A 23378-nucleotide genomic window follows, 5' to 3' on the forward strand; every position below is an offset into this window, starting at 1 on the left:
GTCTGCACTTCCTCATTCAGTGACTGCCGCTGGATGCGTTACCATGGGATACGGAGACTCCAGTGCAAAAACGTTAAACCCGGCCCGTCATTTTTCCAAAAAAGTTGCTTAATTGTTTGTTTTTGGACTAAGGAAAGTAATTCACATGATCCACAACACCTCCAACTACAGTATAACAGTGAAAACACGGATTGACGGAAAATCTCATCATTGGTGGGGAAGCGTTGGGAAGCAATTGACGGAATATCTCGTCAATGGCGGGGAAAGAGTTAAGAGGCTACATACGTATGCCGATGACACAGTTCGATATTTATCTGGTAAAACCCTGTGATTATGTTACAAATAAAAGAGAGAGGAAAAAATTGTTATCTCCCGTTTGTCCTAAATACTTAAAATAACAAATAAAGCCTGTTTTTAATTAAAACATTTCTGAAAAACATTCCTCAAATGTCATTAAAAGTCAGCTCATTGAATGAATAGTTATTTAGAGATCGTTTTATATTCTCAGTTAAATTGTGAAAGTCGAATAAAAAAGGTTTGTCAAAAGATTAATCTGAGCTGCTTTACAACAATCAGACATGATCTGACATTTGACTGTGCCTTGCTGTGTTTGAATTGAATATTCTGCACACCCACCAGAGCGGCGTCATGTGACAATTGTCAAGTTTCATTATGTAAAACACATTTTGCTCAAACAGTCTTTTCTCACTGAATGGGGCAAAACACTGAACTCATTGCTTGATCATTTAAATCTGATACAAATATTATTATTTTTACGAGATCTAATAAATCCTTTTTTTTTTTAAACCCACAAACCTCTGCCTTATGATATTTTGTGGAAGAGATGTGTTTTGCAAATCCAAATCAAATCTCAAGTCTCTGAAGTCTAAGGATACTGCTCATACTACTCATATCTAAAAAAAAAAAAAAAAAAAAAAAAAAAAAAAAAAAACAAAAAGGTCACTCCCAAATCTAATTGAAACCAAATAACAGCATTATTTACTTATTTGGTATATGATCACTTTAAATAGGCTATGCATTATGGAAAACAAAATACAAAAAAACCAAAACAAAACAAAACAAAAAACACACATATAATGAAAGCTGTATTAGCATGAATTGATTAGATCATATGTGGAATTTGGGTTTTCCCATCTTACCAACATCCCTGAGGGATATGAAAATAATATTTAAGTGTAAAATCATTCTTTCAGTGGTGAAACAAACAGCCCCTTTTTACCGATCAGAAACAAATTAATTTTAGAAAAAAAAAAAAGTCTGATTTGAATGTCTGGGGTCGCCAGAAATTTTTAATGTTAAAATGGAAATGTTGGAAACCACTGATCTACACTATCAGTACATTAAATATAGGAAAATACAGGATTTTCACTCAAAAAATGCAAAATACAGTGGATAATACTAAAATAAATGGAGATAAATCACTTAAATAAGCTTAAATAGAGAGAGCAATTCTTTTGGGAACTGCCACTAAAGTAGCATTGGGTCTTTATGGGTTAAACCCCAAAAACATAAATGAATCCTTTGCTGCCATTAGAGAATTATGTGTTTTTAATGTACGCCTATGAATCAGTTTCTCAAGAAATGTCAAAAAAAAAAAAAAAAAAAAAAATCCCTAAAGTGAACGTGAGTATTTAATTTGTTAATGAAGTGTTGATTTTTCTGAAGTCTAAGGATACTGCTCATACTACTCATATCTAAAAAAACAAAACAAAACAAAACAAAAAGGTCACTCCCTAATCTAATTGCAACCAATAACAGCATTATTTACTTGTTTGGTATATGATCACTTTAAATAGGCTATGCATTATGGAAAACAAAATACAAAAAAACAAAAAAACAAAACAAAACACACATATAATGAAAGCTGTATTAGCATGAATTGATTAGATCATATGTGGAATTTGGGTTTTGCCATCTTACCAACATCCCTGAGGGATATGAAAATAATATTTAAGTGTAAAATCATTCTTTCAGTGGCGAAACAAACAGCCCCTTTTTACCGATCAGAAACAAATTAATTTTAGAAAAAAAAAAAGTCTCTGATTTGAATGTCTGGGGTCACCAGAAATTTTTAATGTTAAAATGGAAATGTTGGAAACCACTGATCTACACTATCAGTACATTAAATATAGGAAAATACAGGATTTTCACTCAAAAAATGCAAAATACAGTGGATAATACTAAAATAAATGGAGATAAATCACTTAAATAAGCTTAAATCGAGAGAGCAATTCTTTTGGGAACTGCCACTAAAGTAGCATTGGGTCTTTATGGGTTAAACCCCAAAAACATAAATGAATCCTTTGCTGCCATTAGAGAATTATGTGTTTTTAATGTACGCCTATGAATCAGTTTCTCAAGAAATGTCAAAAAAAAAAAAAAAAAAAATCCCTAAAGTGAACGTGAGTATTTAATTTGTTAATGAAGTGTTGATTTTTCTGAAGTCTAAGGATACTGCTCATACTACTCATATCTAAAAAAACAAAACAAAACAAAACAAAAAGGTCACTCCCTAATCTAATTGCAACCAATAACAGCATTATTTACTTGTCTGGTATATGATCACTTTAAATAGGCTATGCATTATGGAAAACAAAATACAAAAAAACCAAAAAAAAAACAAACAAACAAAAAAAAAAAAAGCACACATATAATGAAAGCTGTATTAGCATGAATTGATTAGATCATATGTGGAATTTGGGTTTTCCCATCTTACCAACATCCCTGAGGGATATGAAAATAATATTTAAGTGTAAAATCATTCTTTCAGTGGCGAAACAAACAGCCCCGTTTTACCTGGGCCATGAAACATTTGGATTTCTATCACCCAGTCATCCAGGATAGTAATTCCAGCACTATGTGGACAAAAGTCAAATAATAACTCCTTGACTGTAATAGGCTAATTATAGATAGTTAATGCTGATTATTTACCCTGAAGGGCACTAATAGAAATATTCTGAAATTCTAAATTTCAACCTTAGTGTGTTATTGGAGAACATAACAAGTCTTTATTACGTCTGTGAAATTTTTCAAAATATTTCATTGTTATGTAGAAAATCAAAGTTAATGAAGTTACCAAATTTGGTTCCTTATCCATAAGTGGCAAAAAAAAAAAAAAAAAAAAAAAAAAAAAAAAATTACAAGAAGTAAATATAAAACATAAAGATGTAAAAAAAAAACAAAAAAACATGTAAGGTGAAAGGAACATGTATTTTAGAACATTAGACCAACATAAGTGCTGATCCAGACACCTGTCCACATCCACATTATCTGTTCACTGGAAAAAATCAGAATCTTACCAAGTGTATTTTTCCTCATTTCTAGTCAAAATATCTCATCACACTTAAAATAAGACATAATCACCTAAAGAGTTACTTTTCAGTGAGAAATAATAAGTTATTTTTAGACAATAGATCTTGAAAATCTTATTTCAAGAAATCTAACATAGATCATTTACACTTGTTTCATTAGCAGATTTTTTTTCTTGAATAAAGAAAAAAAAAAAAAAAAAAAAAAATCTCGAATTAAGCAAAAAAATCTGCCACTGGAACAAGTGAAAATGATCTTGGTAAGATTTCCTGAAATAAGATTTTCAAGATCTGTTGTCTAAAAATAAGTTCTTATATCGCACTGAAAAGTTACTCTTTAGGTGATTATGTCTTATTTTAAGTGTGATGAAATATCTTGACTAGAAATGAAAAAAACACACTTGGTAAGATTTTGATTTTTGCAGTGTATAAACATCATTCCTTACATTAGTACCATTACTTCATGGTACCTAACAAAGCAGGTACACCCACTGTTCATGCAGAGCTGGACCTTACAGACTCTGTAGACCACATTGGACCTGAGATTGTTGACTCACTGTAACTGTTGCTATCACTGCCTTGTAATATATGCCGAAATGACCAAAAATAGTCACTTGCTTAATAAAAGGTTAAGCTGTTATGACCACACATGTGTTTTTCAGTCTCTGTATTAAAACACAATCTAACCATATGGGAAGCATGTACAGCATTAAAAACAAAACAGCTTCTATAAATTAAAAAGCTATTATTTAGTGTGATCTCCCTTTTCTCTTAACATGTCTAACTCTTTTCTTCAGACAATATGAGATTTATCACATTAATTCTCTGATGTTTTACCCCCGGTTTCATTCAACACATGTCAGATGTTTCTAACTATTTGTGCTGCTACTTATCATGGGGTCAGAGGTCACACTAAATAGTCATTTTAACCTTTAGCATTCTTGTCGATCAGTTTTTTTTGCGTCTTTTAAAGCCGTGCATATATTTCCTGTATTTTCTTGTAGTAAGTGAAAAAAAAACAGAACGAGACATAAATATGTATGCTTATTTCAACCACTTCTAAACTTCTAAAGGACACTTCTCGTTTAGTGTCAAAAGGTGGATTTCCACAAATGTATTTATTTTACTATTAAAAGTTATTGATAAAAAAGGAAAAAAAAAAAATTATCTGTTTCATTTTGCAGCCAACTGAGATGAAAAACATTAAGAGGATCCTGTATTTCTACTGTTATTTAGTGTCCTGTGTAGCATATCGTGCTGCGCCACCTTCTGATAACACAATGCTGTCTATTTATTTACTCTAAATCAGTTGTTAAAATGCATGTGATTTGCATTTTTTTCACTTGACATTTTATGGCAACATGCCTGTAGTCTCTGGTTTCATAAAAGCCCTTCGAGGGACAAGTGCTGCAAATTAACATTCACTACAAACACTATGATACTTACATGGGAGTGCTATACTCACTTCATCTATGCATGATGTAACTGGCCTTATTAAATAAATCAAAAATGCATGAACAAAAGCCACTGTATTAGAATGTTAGCTAAATAAAGGATTCAGCTTCGGCGGAAATAATTAACCCATAAAGACCCAAACAGCTGATGGTGAACAAAATCCTCTACTGATAGAAAAATATTTAATACCTGTTGATCCACTAATCCTATCAATGAATGTAAATAATTAGTGTAAAATGCAGTTTGTCATTCTTTCCCATTGGCTCATTTGGATGTTCAGCGGCTCCGTAGTGAACATGGAAACCGTCATCTTCTACAACATTGGCTTGCCAGTAAAACCCATGGAGTTGGATCAATGACAGTGGATGGAGACACTTGTTTTTATGTTTAGTTATTGATATCTTTGCTGAAAAAAATCACTATTTCTTCTTCATTTTTCTCTGTTTCTGATACAATAACCCTCAACTTTAATCTGAGCTTTTATGAACATCCACACCAGTGTTTTTCAACCTTGGGGTCGCCTGGAATTCAAATGGGGTCGTCTGAAATTTCTAGTACTTGATAAAAAAAAAAAAGAAATACAAATACAAATAAAAAAATATATGGTGAGTTTAGAGAGACAATCCCAATCCATAAAAGACATGACAAACTGTGAAGCTGAAACTGAAGCACTGTGGTACTGTTTATCTGTCAAATGTTCATTGTGGTCGGTTTCAGATGCTGCAGCTCTTTCATAATTCATAGTTTGAGTTATTGTTTGTTCAGTATTAATTGTCAGCCTTGTAAATCCAAGCTGGATTGACTGTACATATCCTGACCACGGAAAATAAAATTCTCACTTTGTGCAGTAATCTACACCTGGCTTTTCTGCCTCTGTCCATAATAATAAACACTATATAGACTAAATGTAGGGATGTCTGATATTGGCTTTTTTGCCAAAAACCGATATGCCGATATCGTCCAACGCTTAATTTCCGATAACGATATCTACTGATACCACCGCCGATATATGTGGGATATTAAACTAATTTTAGGTAACATCACATATCTCCTGCCATGGAATTAAGACATCATGCCTAATTTTATTGTGATGCCCCATTGGATGCATTCTCAAATGCAACAAGGCTTTTAAAATGTAATCAATGTCTGTGTAAAGAATACATACTTCAACTTAAGTTGTGGAAAAAATGCCATATTTATTTATTTTCTCTCCCTCCCTCCATGAGTCTATTACAGTGTGGCAACTCTACTGTACAATTTTGAAAACTGCACATTTCTTTCAGCTACAAACAATGCTTCATTTACGCGTCGGTAAATGCTGGCAAAATCAAGGCATTATTTTATCAGTTTTAATGATAGGCAAAAAAAACCGATTACGATATTCACTGATATTACATTTTTATGCCAATATCGGGACATCCCTAACTAAATATTATCTAAAATTAATGTTTATTTGCAACATCGTATAGCAAACTATTGCATGATCAGAAACAAATTAATTTTAGAAAAAAAAAGTCTCTGATTTGAATGTCTGGGGTCACCAGAAATTTGTGATGTTAAAATGGGGTCACGAGACAAAAAATGTTGGAAACCACTGATCTACACTATCAATAAATTAAATATAGAAAAATACAGGATTTTCACTCAAAAAATGCTAAATACAGTGGATAATACTAGAATAAATGGAGATAAATCACTTAAATAAGCTTAAATAGAGAGAGCAATTCTTTTGGGAACTGCCACTAAAGTAGCATTGGGTCTTTATGGGTTAAACCCCAATTTATAAATGAATCTTTTGCTGCCATTAGAGAATTATGTGTTTTTAATGTACGCCTATGAATCAGTTTCTCAAGAAATGTCAAAAAAAAAAAAAAAATCCCAGAAGCAAACGTGGGTATTTAATTTGTTAAACAAGTGTTGATTTTTTCCAAACCCAAGACACCAATGTTGTGTTTCCATAGATGCATGAAAATCCACAACATATGCGTTACATTTACAGTAATAATTTACACTGAGCGCAGTCTGTAGAGAGAGGCTTGTTTTTCTCCTTTCAACCTTTTGGATTTTTCACCCCTTGATTCTCCTGTTTTTATTTAAAAAAGGAGGCTCACGCTGCAGCGACAGAGAGGAGCGACTGCAGCGATGCTTCCTCTGATCTCATTACAGAGACCACTGTCTCAGCATGTGATAACTTAATGACTGTACTCCATCCCAGGCACATCAAAAACGCTACTTTTAACCACAGAAGACTTCTTTGAACCAGCAGGACATAGGGTAGCACAATAGTCGTTACGAGGACAAAGAGATGAGTCCCACAGCAATTACACTGTACCTTAGTCACATTCACCGCTGCTCCGATGTCCTGCCCTTTGTTCCCTCGTTTCACTTTGTTTTTGTCCTTCTCACACTGATATTACTCTGTGTTTCCTTGCTGCACTTCATCCCTATTCCTCGCCTCTTTTGATCATCACGGACTCGTGGTTTTGTTTTGCGACAATTCCAAACTCACCTCAGTCGACCATTCTTTAAGAACAAGTGAAAATGTAGAAATGTGCAAAAGTCTGGCACCATATATCCCTGCTTTTCTGAAACTAAAAGGGTTTAAGAGAAGAGATGTCGGATATGGATTAAACAGCGTGGAAGTGCTCACCTACAGCTGATTCAATCGATGTTATTCATTACATAGAGACTAAGAATTTCAGAGGTTCTTACTGACCATGAACACATAAAAGTTGCCAAAGGAATATGTTGACTTTCAGGTCAAAGATGTCTGAGAATATACTGTACATACCTGATATTAGATATAGATCAGGGTTTTTTTGTAATAAAAGCTCTGAAATGTGTTGACAGAAAAGCCTACAATATATAGAGGGTATGCACATGATGTCACCGCTAGTGGAAGTCGCCACGGTTACATCCACTGAGTGGCAGAAAGAGGGAGATGAGTAGCGGCTTTGGCTTGAATACTGCGAAAACTTTAGAACAATCTAAAAAATGGGGAAGAGCTGTTGTGCCATTGATTGCACAAATAGGTTTAAAAAGCACTCGGAGCTATCGTTTTAGCGGTGACCTAAAGCCAAAGACAGAAGAAGCAGATGGATCGCTGCAATTCGTAGAAATAACTGGAATCCAGGCAACGAAACCTGGATTTGTGGTTGGCATTTCGTGTCAGGTAACGTTAATTTATGCTGTGTTCTTGCGTAAAATCATACCTGAAATTACATATCGTTTTGGCTAATGTTACTTCTTAGTAAAGCTCTTAATGTTAGCATCTGTCATTTAGTTCTAGATTTCATAACTGAAACGTTTTTGTCTTCAGTTGTGTGATTCTGAACCTTGTGCTCTACATGATTTGTAAACTAGCTTAAACTGAGGCTAACCGAGTTTTCCAAATAAGGGGGTACTCTAGCACAAAGCTGTTGTATCTGTGTTGTATCAAGTATTTGATGTTAACTCTACTTAAATGTCCACAGTACCAGTAGATCATCCACTCATTTGGGTCAATACTAAGGGTTCAACTCCAGTAAATCAGTAGTGAACTGTGAGCACTACTGCTGGGCCTTTACCTTGGCAATCACCGCCAAGAAAATACGTCTGCACTGACAGAAAACTTCCAAAACAATAGTATGTTGAATTGAAAGCACTCACCAGCTGTAATCCTCTAATTAACGATGACAAGGATGTCAAACACTCTTTGGCTTTTGTATGCTTTCAGCCTTTGCATTGGGTATTTTCCCGGCATTGAAATCAGGTTCATATAAATGTCAGGATACGTGATTTCCGGCCACATATCAATGTTCGTAGACCACTTGTTGTTTGGTAGCTTGTATGGATCCATGTCGAGTCCAATTGTCTTTAATTTCATGTTATATTCCACATTTTTCCCGGTCTCGCTGTAGTTACTGCTATGCTCCACCATGTTGAGCCGGTTTGTTTTTGCCACTCAGTCTGACTTAGAGGGGCGTGGCCCAGGGGGGAAGTGATGTATGTGCATTCCCTCTATACTGAGAGATAGGTTCATCATATAACATTAATTTGATCAGTTAAGACTTCTTTGTATGTTCCAAAAATGGGATGATAAGTGCACTGTGTTTTGAATTGTATTTGCTTTTATCTGTTCTGTGTTTTCGATGTGTGGGGGTGTTTTTAAAGATAGGGTAGGAGATCCTGGAAAAACGGTTCGAGCTAGCTACATTTTGAAAATACACAATTCAAAAAGTCCAAACCCCTTTCTTCAGACTTCCTTCTGAAGCCACGCCTCCAGAGTACTGGAACGCGCAATGCTTGCTTCCAAGGGTTCACGAGTGCTGCATCTATTTGGCCGCCTGCCGCCCCTCACCCCCCCCAGCCAGACCGTGTGGGGGATGAGGGTGAAAGTGGAACTTAACACGCATTACTAATTACTCTACGTCTTCTGCAGGGCATTTGTCCTGGCCTATTATAAATTATACATATGTATAATAAGTCTAATGCGATGGTGATGATTTTTTTGTATGAAATGTATCATATGGTGGCACAGCGCCATAGTAAAACCTTACCAGCAGAAACGTTGATTTCACTATGATGTTTGTCGGCAGAACAGCCCCAATTCATACCAATCTGGCTAACGTTACATTCCCTAGAGATTTATGTTAGTGACAAAACGGCTTTCCTATGAACTTTGCATCCTAATATAGCCAAGCTCTGGTTTCATTTCCTGTACAAGTGCTCCAAGCCTGCACAAAGAGGGGTACCCACAGAGAGGGAAGGAGGGGAGGGACAAATGGAAGTAGAGTTAGATAGACATGTCATCATTCAATCATTTCAATGGGCTGGTCTAAATGATTGGATGGTGTTTTTTTAGTCCTGTCCATTTCACAGGTGACTAAATTTTTTTTATTTTTATGTTAGAGCATTTAATTAATTGGTTGTAATCTGGGTGTGAAGGGGATTTTAAGCAATATAGTAAAAAAAAAAAAAAATGCTCCAGGAAAACATCTCCTACCCCACCTTTAATGCCTGAGTGTGTTTTTTAAACTTTGTCTTACAGCCGTGACAAAAGAGAAATTTCAGTTTTTACTTGGAACAGACAATAAAGCTATCTATCTATCTATCTATCTATCTATCTATCTATCTATCTATCTATCTATCTATCTATCTATCTATCTATCTATCTATCTATGCTAGCTTACAAAAAACAAAGAAACATGTTTATCTGTCTTGGGTATAATGTCGATATTTGTTAACAAAACATCCCCAAGTTTTGTCTTTTTCCTGTAAAAGATTAATCAAATCAGATCCTATGTATATGATATGTATACATATCATATACATAAAAGATAATCTTCCTAAAAAGCTGTTTATGTGGCTAACAATGATTATATCCCTAGTATTCTTGCTTGCATAAATTGTGCACATCCCAATATAAATTAAAAAGTTTACAGTTTTGTCAGTGCTTTACTGGTTGTAGATGTGTCAGTGTGTGAACTCAGACTCCCTCTTTAGTTCCTTCAAATACCTCCTAGAGACGGTCAGTTTTTTTGTATTTACCCATATATCCATACACATATATCCCCTGTCATAATGTTTCACAGTAATGTGTTTCTCATTCCAATCACAACTGTGGCCTTTTCTCAGGAGCATCCATATCTACTAGGATCATTGACTTTACTCCCACTCCACGTAAACACACGTCATGAGTCACAACCTGCCGTAAAATGCTCAAGCTAGATTAATTTTTGCATGTGCTTTATATATGTGGAAAGAATCTTGTAAAACCAAAATAATATCGGCATGTCTCACATGTTTTAATTAGAAAATGCTCTATTTGGTAAAATATCCTAATTCAACCTATACAAATGGAATATGCTGTTTACACACTCAGAATATGGTCATATTCAGAATTATAGTGTGTGGCTGATGTTTCTTTTGTGTGGTATAGTGTGTTTGCTCAGCTTCAAATGGTACACAACTGTCTTCCCTAAAGCTAAAACATAAATAAATCATAATTAATATTCATCAGTCTTTGTTTGTTAACAACTAGGCCTATGTACTCAGCTAGAAGCAAACAAATGAGTTGAATTGATCAAATTAAAGCAACAAATTATAGCTCCTCAGTGCATATTGTAGTCCTTTCTGTCTATTTTTCTCTTTTGACATTTCAAATTTGTTATTATTGAAATGGGAAAAAGGGAAATGGGATTTAACAAAGCGTCAATTGTACTATGGTCAAATAAAAACCTGCCTCGACAGGCTGCAAACACCGGTTTTGTGTGGATCAATACTTAAAATTGAAGGTTTTTGAAGACTGTCAATATTGTAAGCAGAAGTTGCTTGTGTTAAAGTGACACAAGTTAATTTTCATTCATTCTGCATCTGTAGAACAAGGACATTTTGATTTGTTCAGACAGTTCTGTTCTTTTGATTTCGAGGGAATGACTGTGCTATTTTCAGAAGTGACATCAGAACACAGTAGGCCTCATATATAACTACACCACACTTACGATAATGTTTCCCTACCAACCGAACACTGCATTACAGTTGTTACGCACATATAGACATGAAACGCCAAAGTCACTCAGCATGCTCACTCCAATTGTGTGTCTCCTGACTGGCATAGTGCTAGTCTCGAGAACTAAAAGTGGTTACAGACATGGGGTTTCCTCCCGTGGAGGACATATGAGAGTGCTCTAGATTGGACGATAAATTATCCCTAACACTGTTCTGTGATAATATATACAAGGCCACGAATGTCTATGAAGAATCATGGCCTTGCAATGTAAAAAGAACACATCATCAGCTCACGTCCTTCATCTGCACTATTGTTTTTAACATGCACACCAGCAATATGCAACCTTGATAAATTAGCATTTCACCCCCTTAATGGGCCGATGTGTGTGTTTTTTTAACATATTCTTTAAAGCTGTAAAAGCAAGTGTATTCCGCATAATTTAGGTAGCATACCTTGTCTTATGAGACCTTCATCAGAATTTCATAGAAAACTTCTGCCCCCAGAATTTAGATGCAGGCAGGGAACCTCATAGTAAGACCATTACATCCATGTTGTTTGGATGCCCTCATACACTACAAACAAAAAGTTAAGGATATGTATATATATATATATATATATATATATATATATATATATATATATATATATATATATATATATATATATACAGGGTGACCCCAAAAATACGGGAATTTTTGAAGTGCGTATTGGAAGACATGAGCAAGTGGCAGCATTGCAAGACAGTGACCTTGAGCAAGTAAACACACCCCCATTTTAGTAACCATTGGCGACTCGACCAAGAACTCTGGATGAGTTAAAACAGACAATTCAGGATAAAATTCACAGTATCCCAGCTGAGATGTTGCAGCGGTCAATGAGGAATCTCAACAACAGATTTCAAGAATGCATTCGTACAGGAGGACGCCATCTACAGGAAGTAATTTTTAAAAAATGAAAATTCCATGTTTTAAGGTTTCAATTACTATGAATAAAATATTTTTCTTCCATCACTGTTGGTTTTATTGGATTGTTAAAAAGTTCCCGTTTTTTTCTTTGTGTCACCCTGTACATATATATATATATATATATATATATATATATATATATATATATATATATTTTTTTTTTTTTTTTTTTTTTTTTTTTTTTTTTTAATTTTTGTCATTTGTAAGTAAAACTATGTCTGGTCATTAAAAAAATAGCCTAAAAATTTTAAATATCCATAACTTTTTGTTTGTAGTGTACATATGTTGATATATGTTAAATTGAACACTTGAAGCAAACTGTGTTACCAAGGTGTTTGGCAACCACAAGCTAAGGATAACCTACTGTGATATGGCCATTCCAGTTAATTACATAATGACTGGGTGATTTGTATTTGATCATATTTTATGTATTCTGGTGTAAAATAAATCATTTAGATTCTATGTGTGTATAGAATGCAATGTGAAAAAGGTTTTTCAATAAGGTAAATTAGACTTTTTATTCCAAAGTGAAAACAGATTAGTGAGCGATTCCACCAAGACCCCTATGACTAATGAGAGGGAGTTAAAAGATCCAACAGTCAAAGCTTTATGGGAGAAGGGAAAAGAGGAAGCCACTGAAAAAAAAAAAAAAAAAAAAAATCACCAGATTTCATCCAAAGGCATATGGAGGAGTCCAAGGTCAACTGGTTGAAGTTTTCTATGGTCTAATGACACTAACATGGAGCTTTGTGGCCATCAGATTAGACTCTATGCTTGGTGGACACATAACAAAAACATCACCACAAACCCACCATCCCCACCGTGGACTGAGGTAGTGGCAGCATCACACTGTGGGGATGTTTCTAAGCAGCGATCCGTAGACGACTTGTAAACAAAGAGGCTACAACGAATTCAACAAAATTTAAGAAAGTCATGGAAGACGACCTGATGGACTTGGAAGGAGATTTATTTTCCAGGGAGGCAAGTACTTGATGTAAACAGTGAAAGGTCTACAGAAATGGTTTTGAAGACACCAAGCTGAATGTTCTGGAGTCAAAGCCCAAACCTTGATGCAATCGTGATTTTTTTCAGGCTAGACTTGATAAAAGCTGCTCGTGTCTGAGGTCGAGGAGTTTTGCAAAGAAGAATGGGTCAAAACACGGAATTTGAAATCTCTCTCACGAGACATTTTAGAGACAATTTGACCGATTAGTGTTGCTAATGACCCACATTTTTAGCTTATTAGCTTACCGGCTAACAGGCCTTAAGCTATTGTCGTCATGCTGCGTCCGTCGTCGGCGTCTGTTGTCCGTTACAAAAAATTCAATCGTCTCCTTCTCCGAAACTACAATTCCCATTGACTTCAAACTTGGTATACAGCTTCTTTATGATGATGTCAACAAAAGTTAGTGAAATTATTTGGATCCGGATCTGATTCTGGATTTGGTGCGACTTTGAAAAAATGTCCCCATTATCAGAGATAGGAAGTGGATCGATGCAATAACTCAGTAAATATAAATGATATCCAGTGTAAATTTCTACAGTCCAGCCCTGATGGGGAGATGACCAAAAGATAATGGCCACATGCTGATCAGGATCTTCTTCTGGATCCGGGAACTTTCGGAAAATTTAACATGGGCTCTTATGGGGAAAACATTTCAATTGTCTTTTTCTCCAAAACTACAGTTCTGATTGACTTCAAACTTGCTATACAGCTTCTGTATGATGATGTCAACACAAGGTATTGAAATTATTTCAATCTGGATCTGATTCTGAATATGGTGCGACTTTGAAAAATTTCCCCATTATAAGAGATAGGAAGTGGATTGATCCAATAAATCAGTAAGTATCAATGATTTCAAGTTGGAATTTGAATTTTTTACAGATCTGATTGGAATATGACCAAAAGATGGGCTATTTCTGTAATATCATAAATACACAGAACTGGGTGATAATAAATGGCATCTGGATACATTTCCCAAAGCTTTTAATTTGGCCGGTAAGCTACAGGGCCATTGGTCCTATTTTTACTTTTAAATTCATTTGTGCTTTAGTTGAACCATAAGAGATTATTCAAAACAAGGAGCTACTTTACATTGAAATAAATGCTGGAATGGCAATCAATTAAAGTTCGCTCTCTGACGGGACATTACTGTGTTTTGACCCGGATGGAGTAAAAATGTGGTGTCCAGATGTGCAAACCTGACTAAGACCTACTGTATTTGTTTTCATTTTGACTTTTTTGTTCTTCTTTGTAATACATTGTCATCCCAACAGGCAATATATATTGGCTATGATTCCATTTTTGAAACCAATAAAAAGGAGAAAACATCCAGGGAGTGAATGCGTTTTATAGGCACGATAAATTGAAGCTTTCTGGTGAAACGTAAATCCATTTCCTAAGTAGTAATTCTATGTTTTGTTTAATTACTTATGACTCCCTGCAGAGCAAAGCAGCTGTATAGAGCTGAACCTAATGAGTGCATACTGAGGGTACTGTGTACGCACTTAAAACTTGTTCTCTGACATTTCACCAGAATAAATTAATTTTGGTACACAATGCACAACCAGGAAGACTACGACGAAAGATGAAGAAAAAACATTCAAAGCAAAGCGGCTTGTACTGTGACATCGATAGAGGTACATTCTTGTGTCCATTACTGTAAAATTACCATTGTTTGTCAATCTAATCTCCATTCACTAGAAAATAGAAAAAAAAAAAACATCGTCAGAGACAGTCTGGGTCTTGGCTTTATACTGGTGATTCCCCATGCTGTGTGACTAATATGTAAGCTTCTATAATCTCCCTGTGTGAACACACTGTATATCCCCATTGTGGCTCTGTGTGTGTGTGTGTGTGTGTGTGTGTATGTGTGTGCACAACATGTTTGCAGTGTTTTGTTTGCAGAGAAGAACCACTGAGGTTAAAGTACGAAGAGAGCTAGGCAATATCTGAAATACTCCAGACCTGTCCATCCTCATTCTGATAATAGAACTGACAGAACAGATACCGAAATCACTTCTACTTCACCAAGAGTAGCTTTGAAACGGTTAATTATAGATACATAAATCCTATGTTTGAGGGTCTTGGAACTGAATGTAGTAGATATAATTGAATGGCTGAGGGTCTGCAGTCTCGTCTAGTTTTATGGGGCCAGCATTGCAACAGGTTGTTTGTAGCATTACTGTTGATAAGCTAGCTTTGTGGTGATTTGCAAGAATTTGTCAGCCCTAAAGGCCAGCTTTACTAATTCCTTGCATTAGCACAGTAGGGGTGCAATGGTACACGTCGTATCGTCGTACTGAGCGGTACGACCCTAGCGGTTCAATACGAGCTTGTATCACGGTGCGGCTCATTTGTCATTTGTCATCATTTCACGGAGAATATGGAGCAGTATCACCGGGAACTGTGGAGGTAGTGTTGAGATTTGAATAGAATAATTTCCATAAATAGCGGAACTTTTCAAAGAGCGACTGTGTGAGTTAGTGAAAAACTACTGACATATTTATGACAGCTACCCTTCTCAATATTAACATTAATATCCACGAGTAAAACTTCTTTTGTCATTGCCATGTTTGTTATTACTGACTTCTTCTTCTTCTCAAAAAACTTAAATCTTCTTTGTGGTATTCCGCCAGTATGTTAATTAAGAGCGGTGCCCTCTGGTGGATTGATTGAGAGACACTGAGTCCAACATACAAGACGCACGGAAGTATGACGGCAGTGACGCATGACAACGTTAGAAATGGATGTGCCTATTTACGTATCAGTGGCGATTTGTCATAGACTGCAAGGGAAGTCCGGCTTCCACTAAAATTACGAAAATTAAATGGTTAAATATGTACGGTTGTGTTGACATTTCATTGACTACAAATGTGTTAGAGCACGTTCATCTCAAAACGAGTTTGTTCAGAATCAGCTTTATCATAAATCAACGGACTCGATGTTGTTCACTTCTCATACATTCCCGTTGCGCTGTTTTTTCATACGATCTATGGTCAGTGCATTTGCCCGTAGATGCCCGGTGTGCATGGACTTCAATGGGATTCCAAGGAACAGTTTTTTTCATTGCCTCAAAACTGGACGGTAATCGTATAAATGCCACAATGTTGTCCCGCCCCCAGATGCTCGGTGTCTCTGGGGGTAAATAGAGCTGTGGGCGGAGCTTGGCTGGGCTGGACGCCGGGCTTCCACGTGCTGATTGGAGGATCAGTCGAAAGGCTGAATCCCATTTGATTGACAGCTATTTTGAGATCTACTCCTTCACTTGACAGAGTTCATTTTAATACCGTCACGCATTCTGCTGTGAAATCAAAAGAGAAACCACTACGAAATTACTTGTTCGCTTCTTGCACTGTAAATAAAACCGACTCATTGTACTTCCTTGTTTCAATTTAACATAATTTCAACGTTTTCTTGTTTACTTGGTACGATAAGGTTCTTAAAAAGGAACGGAGGGCCGAATTTATGTTTAAATAACTTGACATTTGTTTTGATGTAAGCCGACAATGAGCTTCCCCTGTCTGAAAAACGAGCAGCCGCCACTGTTACGTACATAAAGTGAGCATAAATGAGCCTAAAGGATCTCCATCAGCTCCCAGTTACATTTCGGCGTGCAGCCAGGCTCTGCATCCGAACCTACGATGAACCGTGACTCAAGAACCGCAATACGTACCGAAATGTGGATAACCTGTACCGTTGCATCCATACAGGACAGATTCCCTTTTGGTATATATATATATATAAAAAAAACATACTGCTTTCAAACAGGTGTCATCAAACAATCAAACAACTTATATGAACTGAATGAAATCTACAGCTTAATAGCTTTTCTTTCTTTCATTTCTACCTGTTTTTCATGGCTCTGGACCACAAACAGCATATTCCACATTATTTTTACTAGTGTAAAATATATTAACATATCAATCACATACAATAAATACAGGATACTGGTTATGTCTGATTGATAGTCAGAATACAGTGCAAAGGTTGCTTTTCCATGTATGTCATACATGCCATGTTTGTCATTTTCACTGTGAAATATGAAATACACCTTTCTACAGTCTGCATTTACCCCTGACATCAATTACTAGTCACGTAAGCGCTTGTTTTCTCCTCTTAAGAAATCTGCCCTCACAAGTATTCGGTGAGTCCACTTCAACCTGCTGCAGTTTGTGTAATGTGTTTTTTTGCTACTGTAGTCATGACGACTGTCCATAGCATCATCAGCACTGCAGAGATAAACAGAGATGGTGAGCTCAGAAAGAAAAGGAAATGGAAAGAAAACGGCATAAATACAGGGTGACACAAAAAAACGGGAACTTTTTAACAATCCAATAAAACCAAGAGTGATGGAAGAAAAATATTTTATTCATTGTAATTGAAACCTTAAAACATGCCATTTATGAAACAATGATGGAATTTTCATTTTTTAAAAATTACTTCCTGTAGATGGCGTCCTCCTGTACGAATGCATTCTTGAAATCTGCTGTTGAGATTCCTCATTGACCGCTGCAACATCTCAGCTGGGATACTGTGAATTTCATCCTGAATTCTCTGTTTTAACTCATCCAGAGTTCTTGGTCGAGTCGTGTACATTTTACTCTTGAGATAGCCCCACAAGAAAAAATCACAAACGGACAAATCTGGCGATCTAGGGGGCCAGGGAACGTTTCCGAATCTTGAGATCACACGGTTACCGAACAATTCTCGCACAGCCACCAATGGTTACGATGGTCACCCTGTACTTGTACAACGCCCCAAAAAAACGGGAATTTTTGAAGTGTGTATTGGCAGACATGAGCAAGTGGCAGCACTGCGAGACAGTGACCTTGAGCAAGTAAACACACCCCCATTTTAGTAACCATTGGCGGCTGTGCGAGAATTGTTCGGTAACCGTGTGATCTCAAGATTCAGTAACGTTCCCTGGCCCCCCTAGATCGCCAGATTTGTCCGTTTGTGATTTTTTTTCTTGTGGGGCTATCTCAAGAGTAAAGTGTACACGACTCGACCTGGAACTCTGGATGAGTTAAAACAGAGAATTCAGGATGAAATTCACAGTATCACAGCTGAGATGTTGCAGCGGTCAATGAGGAATCTCAACAGCAGATTTCAAGAATGCATTCGTACAGGAGGACGCCATCTACAGGAAGTAATTTTTAAAAAATGAAAATTCCATCATTGTTTCTTAAATGGCATGTTTTAAGGTTTCAATTACTATGAATAAAATATTTTTCTTCCATCACTCTTGGTTTTATTGGATTGTTAAAAAGTTCCTGTTTTTTTGTGTCACCCTGTATTTGTCACGTATGTCAACTGTATTATTGTATTTGTGGCAACGTATCGCAGACGGTTCATAACTGAAACGTTTACCCAATTCAGAGAAAAATTTCAAGAGACATATCATAGAATATATCGAGATAAGACTGTTCCTCCATATCAGCCAATCCTAAATGTGGGCAGTAAGAAGAGGAAGAATGTCCTATAAGTGATAATGCAAACGTCTGCCAAGACAATGACATTAACACCCAGACCTTATCAAGGACAGTGTCAGCATCTGTCTCTCTCTTTGTGTCTTTCTCTCTCTCTCTCTCTCTGTCTCACACACACACATACACACACACACACATACACACAAAAAGAACATCCAGAGGAGTCAGTCAGACAGAGAGGAGGAGGAGGATGAGGAGGGGGGCATTATCTTGATGAAACAGTGGTTGATACAGTAGCCCGAGCCAACCTGAACACGGCTCTGCTTTCTTTTAATGGAGATTACACAGTCAAGGTCTAGCCTGAGCTCATCTTGTCTAACACCGCATACAACTACATCACTGTGTGCGTATATATGTGTGTGTGTGTGTATGTGATCTAATATGCTGCCGTCTCCTCCCACATAAGCCACCATTACCGCACACTTTCTGACCCGCGATCTGGCAGCCAATCAAATCTCTCGCATCCACATCTCACCGACCAATGAGAGCACACACATTATCAGTGGAGTCTCCCCATCACAAGGTCTACAAGTTACATATCTGAGTCAGGGTTTTAGTAGCAAATATGTCAATGTTAGTTTTCTGCAGGATTTCTAAAGGTGGTTACAAACTCTGACAAATGTGAGCAGGACTCTGCAGCTTTGCTTCAACCGCCCGATGCTTCCTGAATTGCATCGGGTATGTTCAGTTAGAGGAAGATTACTCCTGACAGCTCGGGTTTTCTTACTTTGCTTCTTAAAAATCGACCCTCAATTCACTCCCAGGTAACATTTAACAGATCCCGTCTCTTAAATTTCGCATTCTAAAAACCTGCAGATGCCCTGAGTCAAGACCTGAATAATTCGTAGACCTTGATTTCACCATTGCTCTCTGCTTTACCACACAGTTCCACTTTTTTTTTCTAGTCCTGTTTCAGGATCTTCTTCTCTCTCTGTGGCATTGTATAGGTTCAGATCATACATACCTCCTTGTCTACATATTTTCTTGCCCGGTTTCCTGGCACATTCCTTGGATATTCTTTTGACTGTAAAATGAATAGAAGACTAAAGAATAACATGGAGCCCCTGGACGCGCAACGCACACAGGAGCTGGCATGCACACACAGCCACACAAAGCTGATTGAGTGGAAAAGACTTAGAAAAGAGGGATGGTGAGAAATAAAGACAGAGGAAAAGAATGAATCACACCAGCTCAATCAGCGCTATATTCAGTCTATCAGTCTATCAGTCAGGCCAACCAGTCATTCAGCCAGCCAGCCAAATCAATCAGTGATGATCATGACAACGACTGTCTTGTTTAATGAACTGTAGCCTTTGTGGCGGAGCACAATAGGCCGTGATGAGCTACAGACATGAGGGACAGAAGGAGGGAGGGAGCAGAGGAGGGAAAATAAGGTGATGAAGATGAGAAGACAAGAGGAAGAGACTGGAAGAAGCAACACTAGATGTGTTTCCATCAACATATTTGTATGTGCACTTTTAAGCAGGCTATTCTATTAGAAATGACTGATGCAAAAGGGCAAACTGTGAACAAAACATTACGTTTGGGATGAAAAAAATCATGCTCACTGATGCAGATCACTTTATATCAGTGTAATTAATCAATACATGCAAAACTTCAAAACAAAACAAAACAAAAAAAAAAAAAAAAAAAATATATATATATATATATATATATATATATAGCTGGAGGCTATTTTAGTATTTTGAATATGTATTTCCATTCAAAGTAAGTAAGTGAAGATACATATTTGTCTTCACCCACAATCAGAGCTGAATACTGATTGTGGCCAATAATAATAGTTTGCAAAACATCCTATCAGCACACATCAATCAAGCTTTTTTTTTTTTTTTTTTGCATTTCACTGCACAAGAACAAATGTGCTCACTCCAGCATTAAAAAAAGTTCTTATTGATCTTATTAATTTGTGAATAATTAATAATAGATATCAGAAGGTTCAAATGAAGTGAATGAGATCAGAATGACTTATGGCAAAATGAATAAATACATAATAATAATAATAATAATAATAATAATGATAATAATAATAATAATAATAATAATAATAATAATAATAATAATAATAATAGTCTTTACTGCCACCTAGCCTCACCTGATGACACTACACAGAATATTACTAGTTCCAAACTGAGGAAAGGATTGAAATGCATCTTCTTTTTTTGCAACATTACAATTTTATGGAAACACAATTTCAGAAAGGAAGGACATAGAGAGTAGAGGAGGAAGAAGAAAAGGGCTAACAGGTGGAAGAACATGGTGTTAACTATGATGTAAAGGCTAAGATTAGGCTCAATGTATGGCGCTGTCTCTCTCTCTCTCACACACATTCACACAGACACACACACACACATTATTCCTTTATCCTTCTTTTAACATATCTCACACACGTTCATGTGCTAAAAGCAGTGTCATGCATCTATAAACATGCACAAGATCATGCTTTCCCTCGACAGACAAACAAGGACAGAGACAAAAATGCACCCTCACAAATAAAACACTCATCGCAAACACACTTTTCTATCTACCTGAAGGTTGTGGGTTCAGTTCCCTCCACCCCCACCCCACCCCTCCACTGCTCTGCCCACAACCACCCTGCCCCAGGCCCACAGGCTAACTCACCATCCTCAGTGGGGACGTAGATGTTCAGGTAGAGGCAGTCCTCGCTCTGGTCCTGGACGTACGTGGACACTATGTCAATGCTGTTGGTGAACCACACGGGCAGCATGACGTCGGGCAGACGGCCTTCCACAATGCTCTGGGGGCACACTGGCGCAAAATGTGTGGCGTTGCGGATCTCCGGCCATGAGACTGGGGGCTCTGGCGGCTGGAAACGGCGTTCACCAGTGGGCGGAGCTGCGTACGGGACGCCCAAAAACTGCACAACAGGACCCAGGATCTCGTTGTTGAGTTCCTTCTTAACACCACGCAGTTTACCGTAGGTGGTGGTCACCACTGGGTCGTTTTCATCCAGTTTCTGAGCCGACACACCTGGGGATGCGTGCAACAGCAGGAGGCCGAGCCATAGCAAAGACAACATCCACCGTCCAGCAATTGAGGACCCTTCGAGCCCTACATATCCCATCATTCTGCTGCCGTTCTTGGCAGTCTGAAGTAGTCGACACCCTGTCCTTGAACGGTGCCTCCACTGAGCCATAGCTGCTATTCCTGGTTCCAACTTCTTTGCTGTATCTTGTGTTTTTTTTTGTTTTTTTTGTTTTGTTTTTTAATCCAAGTATAAATTCTGTATCTCTGTCACGCCATGCAAACACAAACACGCAATCACACTAAAACCACACTCACACACAAGCAAAAACAAATACGTAACTCCAGAGCGGACAAAGATTACGGTGGCTAATGATCCTTTTTAAAATCCAAAGTGTACAAGCCTGACAGTGGAAATGTAGCAGCCATCAGTTTCCTCCTGCTTGGCAAAATCAGAACAGCAAATTAATCCTCACAAGAGCCCTGCCAAAAGCGATGAAGGAGACAACAGGGATGACTTCATCTTTAAACGCCACTGCTCATCAGGTTGTCAAAGCAGTCGGTGGTCGGGGTTTCCATCATTTTGGAATGAGCCTTTTTACAGCAGCAGATGCAAGAGTTGCTGTGGAGAGCAGAGTCGTTGGGTCCAGTCCAACAACAGTTCCCTGCAACAACAACAACAGCAGCAATAATTAATATGTACATTGGGTGACATGATGATGATCTCAGTTTAAAAACACAAATCACTTAAACACAAACATATCATCTATTTATATGAAACAGGAAGTATATCATTGTTTTATTCATAGAATGTATAAATTACATAATGACAACTCATTAAAAGCAAATCGATGGAAAATCTGAGTTGTGTTTGTCATTTTTCTCATCAGTATGTTTTTAGTAAAGTTCTTCAATAATATAAATCCGGGTGATGACGGCTGTAAATACAAGTTGTCACATTGGCAGTGACTAATCAGCCCTTTTGGCTTCATTTTTACCTGATAAATACAGTCTCAACGCAACCAAAGTCAGGTACAAATATTTATATACAAAATGGATATGTTCCAGCTTCATAAATATGTAAATATCGTGAATTTTCTTTCATTATTTTGGAATAACTTAGAGGGCTGTTTGGCCTGTTGTAAAAATCAATCTTGTGGTCACTCTGTTTTCTTGAAATAATTAAATTTAGCTGGGTGCATGGATCTGCTGAAAGCATTTGTGCTTTGATCAGGGCTGTCCACAACTGACTCCACAATGAATTGGCAATGTGTTCCCCATGACCCCACCAGATGGATGGATGGATGGATGGATGGATGGATGGATGGAGTCCACCACTGACCCCCATGCACCATGTTAAAATGAAATGCTAACCACATGCTAGAGGTATTAGCACATATATCAAGTTAGTAACAGCTAATTTATCAGTCACCAGAATAGCACATTTCTATGGCCAATCCAGTCTAGTACCTTTAGCACCAACCTTCTGAAGGGGCCACAGTTCAAGAAACATTGATACATTCTCCATACAAGTACATAAATACAAGACTAAGCATTGATTATAGAGTATTGAACATGTATGTTCCTAAGGCGTACAATACTAGCTTGAGAGCTAATTACAACACTTGTATGCCCAAAGTAGAG

The 23378-nt window shown here is 37.1% G+C and overlaps 1 protein-coding gene across 1 annotated transcript in view; it reads right to left on the reverse strand.

The window, feature by feature from the left end:
- The window catches only part of nlgn1 (neuroligin 1), a 935889-nt gene that overhangs the window by 788222 nt on the left and 124289 nt on the right, over positions 1-23378 (reverse strand). Inside the window, exon 2 of the mRNA XM_030132665.1 lies at positions 21372-22399. Coding sequence (XP_029988525.1) covers positions 21372-21906 — 535 coding nt within the window. The 5' untranslated portion in view covers positions 21907-22399. The remainder of the gene's footprint in view (positions 1-21371; positions 22400-23378) is intronic.

The sequence above is a fragment of the Sphaeramia orbicularis genome, chromosome 4 (assembly GCF_902148855.1).
Source record: "Sphaeramia orbicularis chromosome 4, fSphaOr1.1, whole genome shotgun sequence".
NCBI lineage: Eukaryota > Metazoa > Chordata > Actinopteri > Kurtiformes > Apogonidae > Sphaeramia > Sphaeramia orbicularis.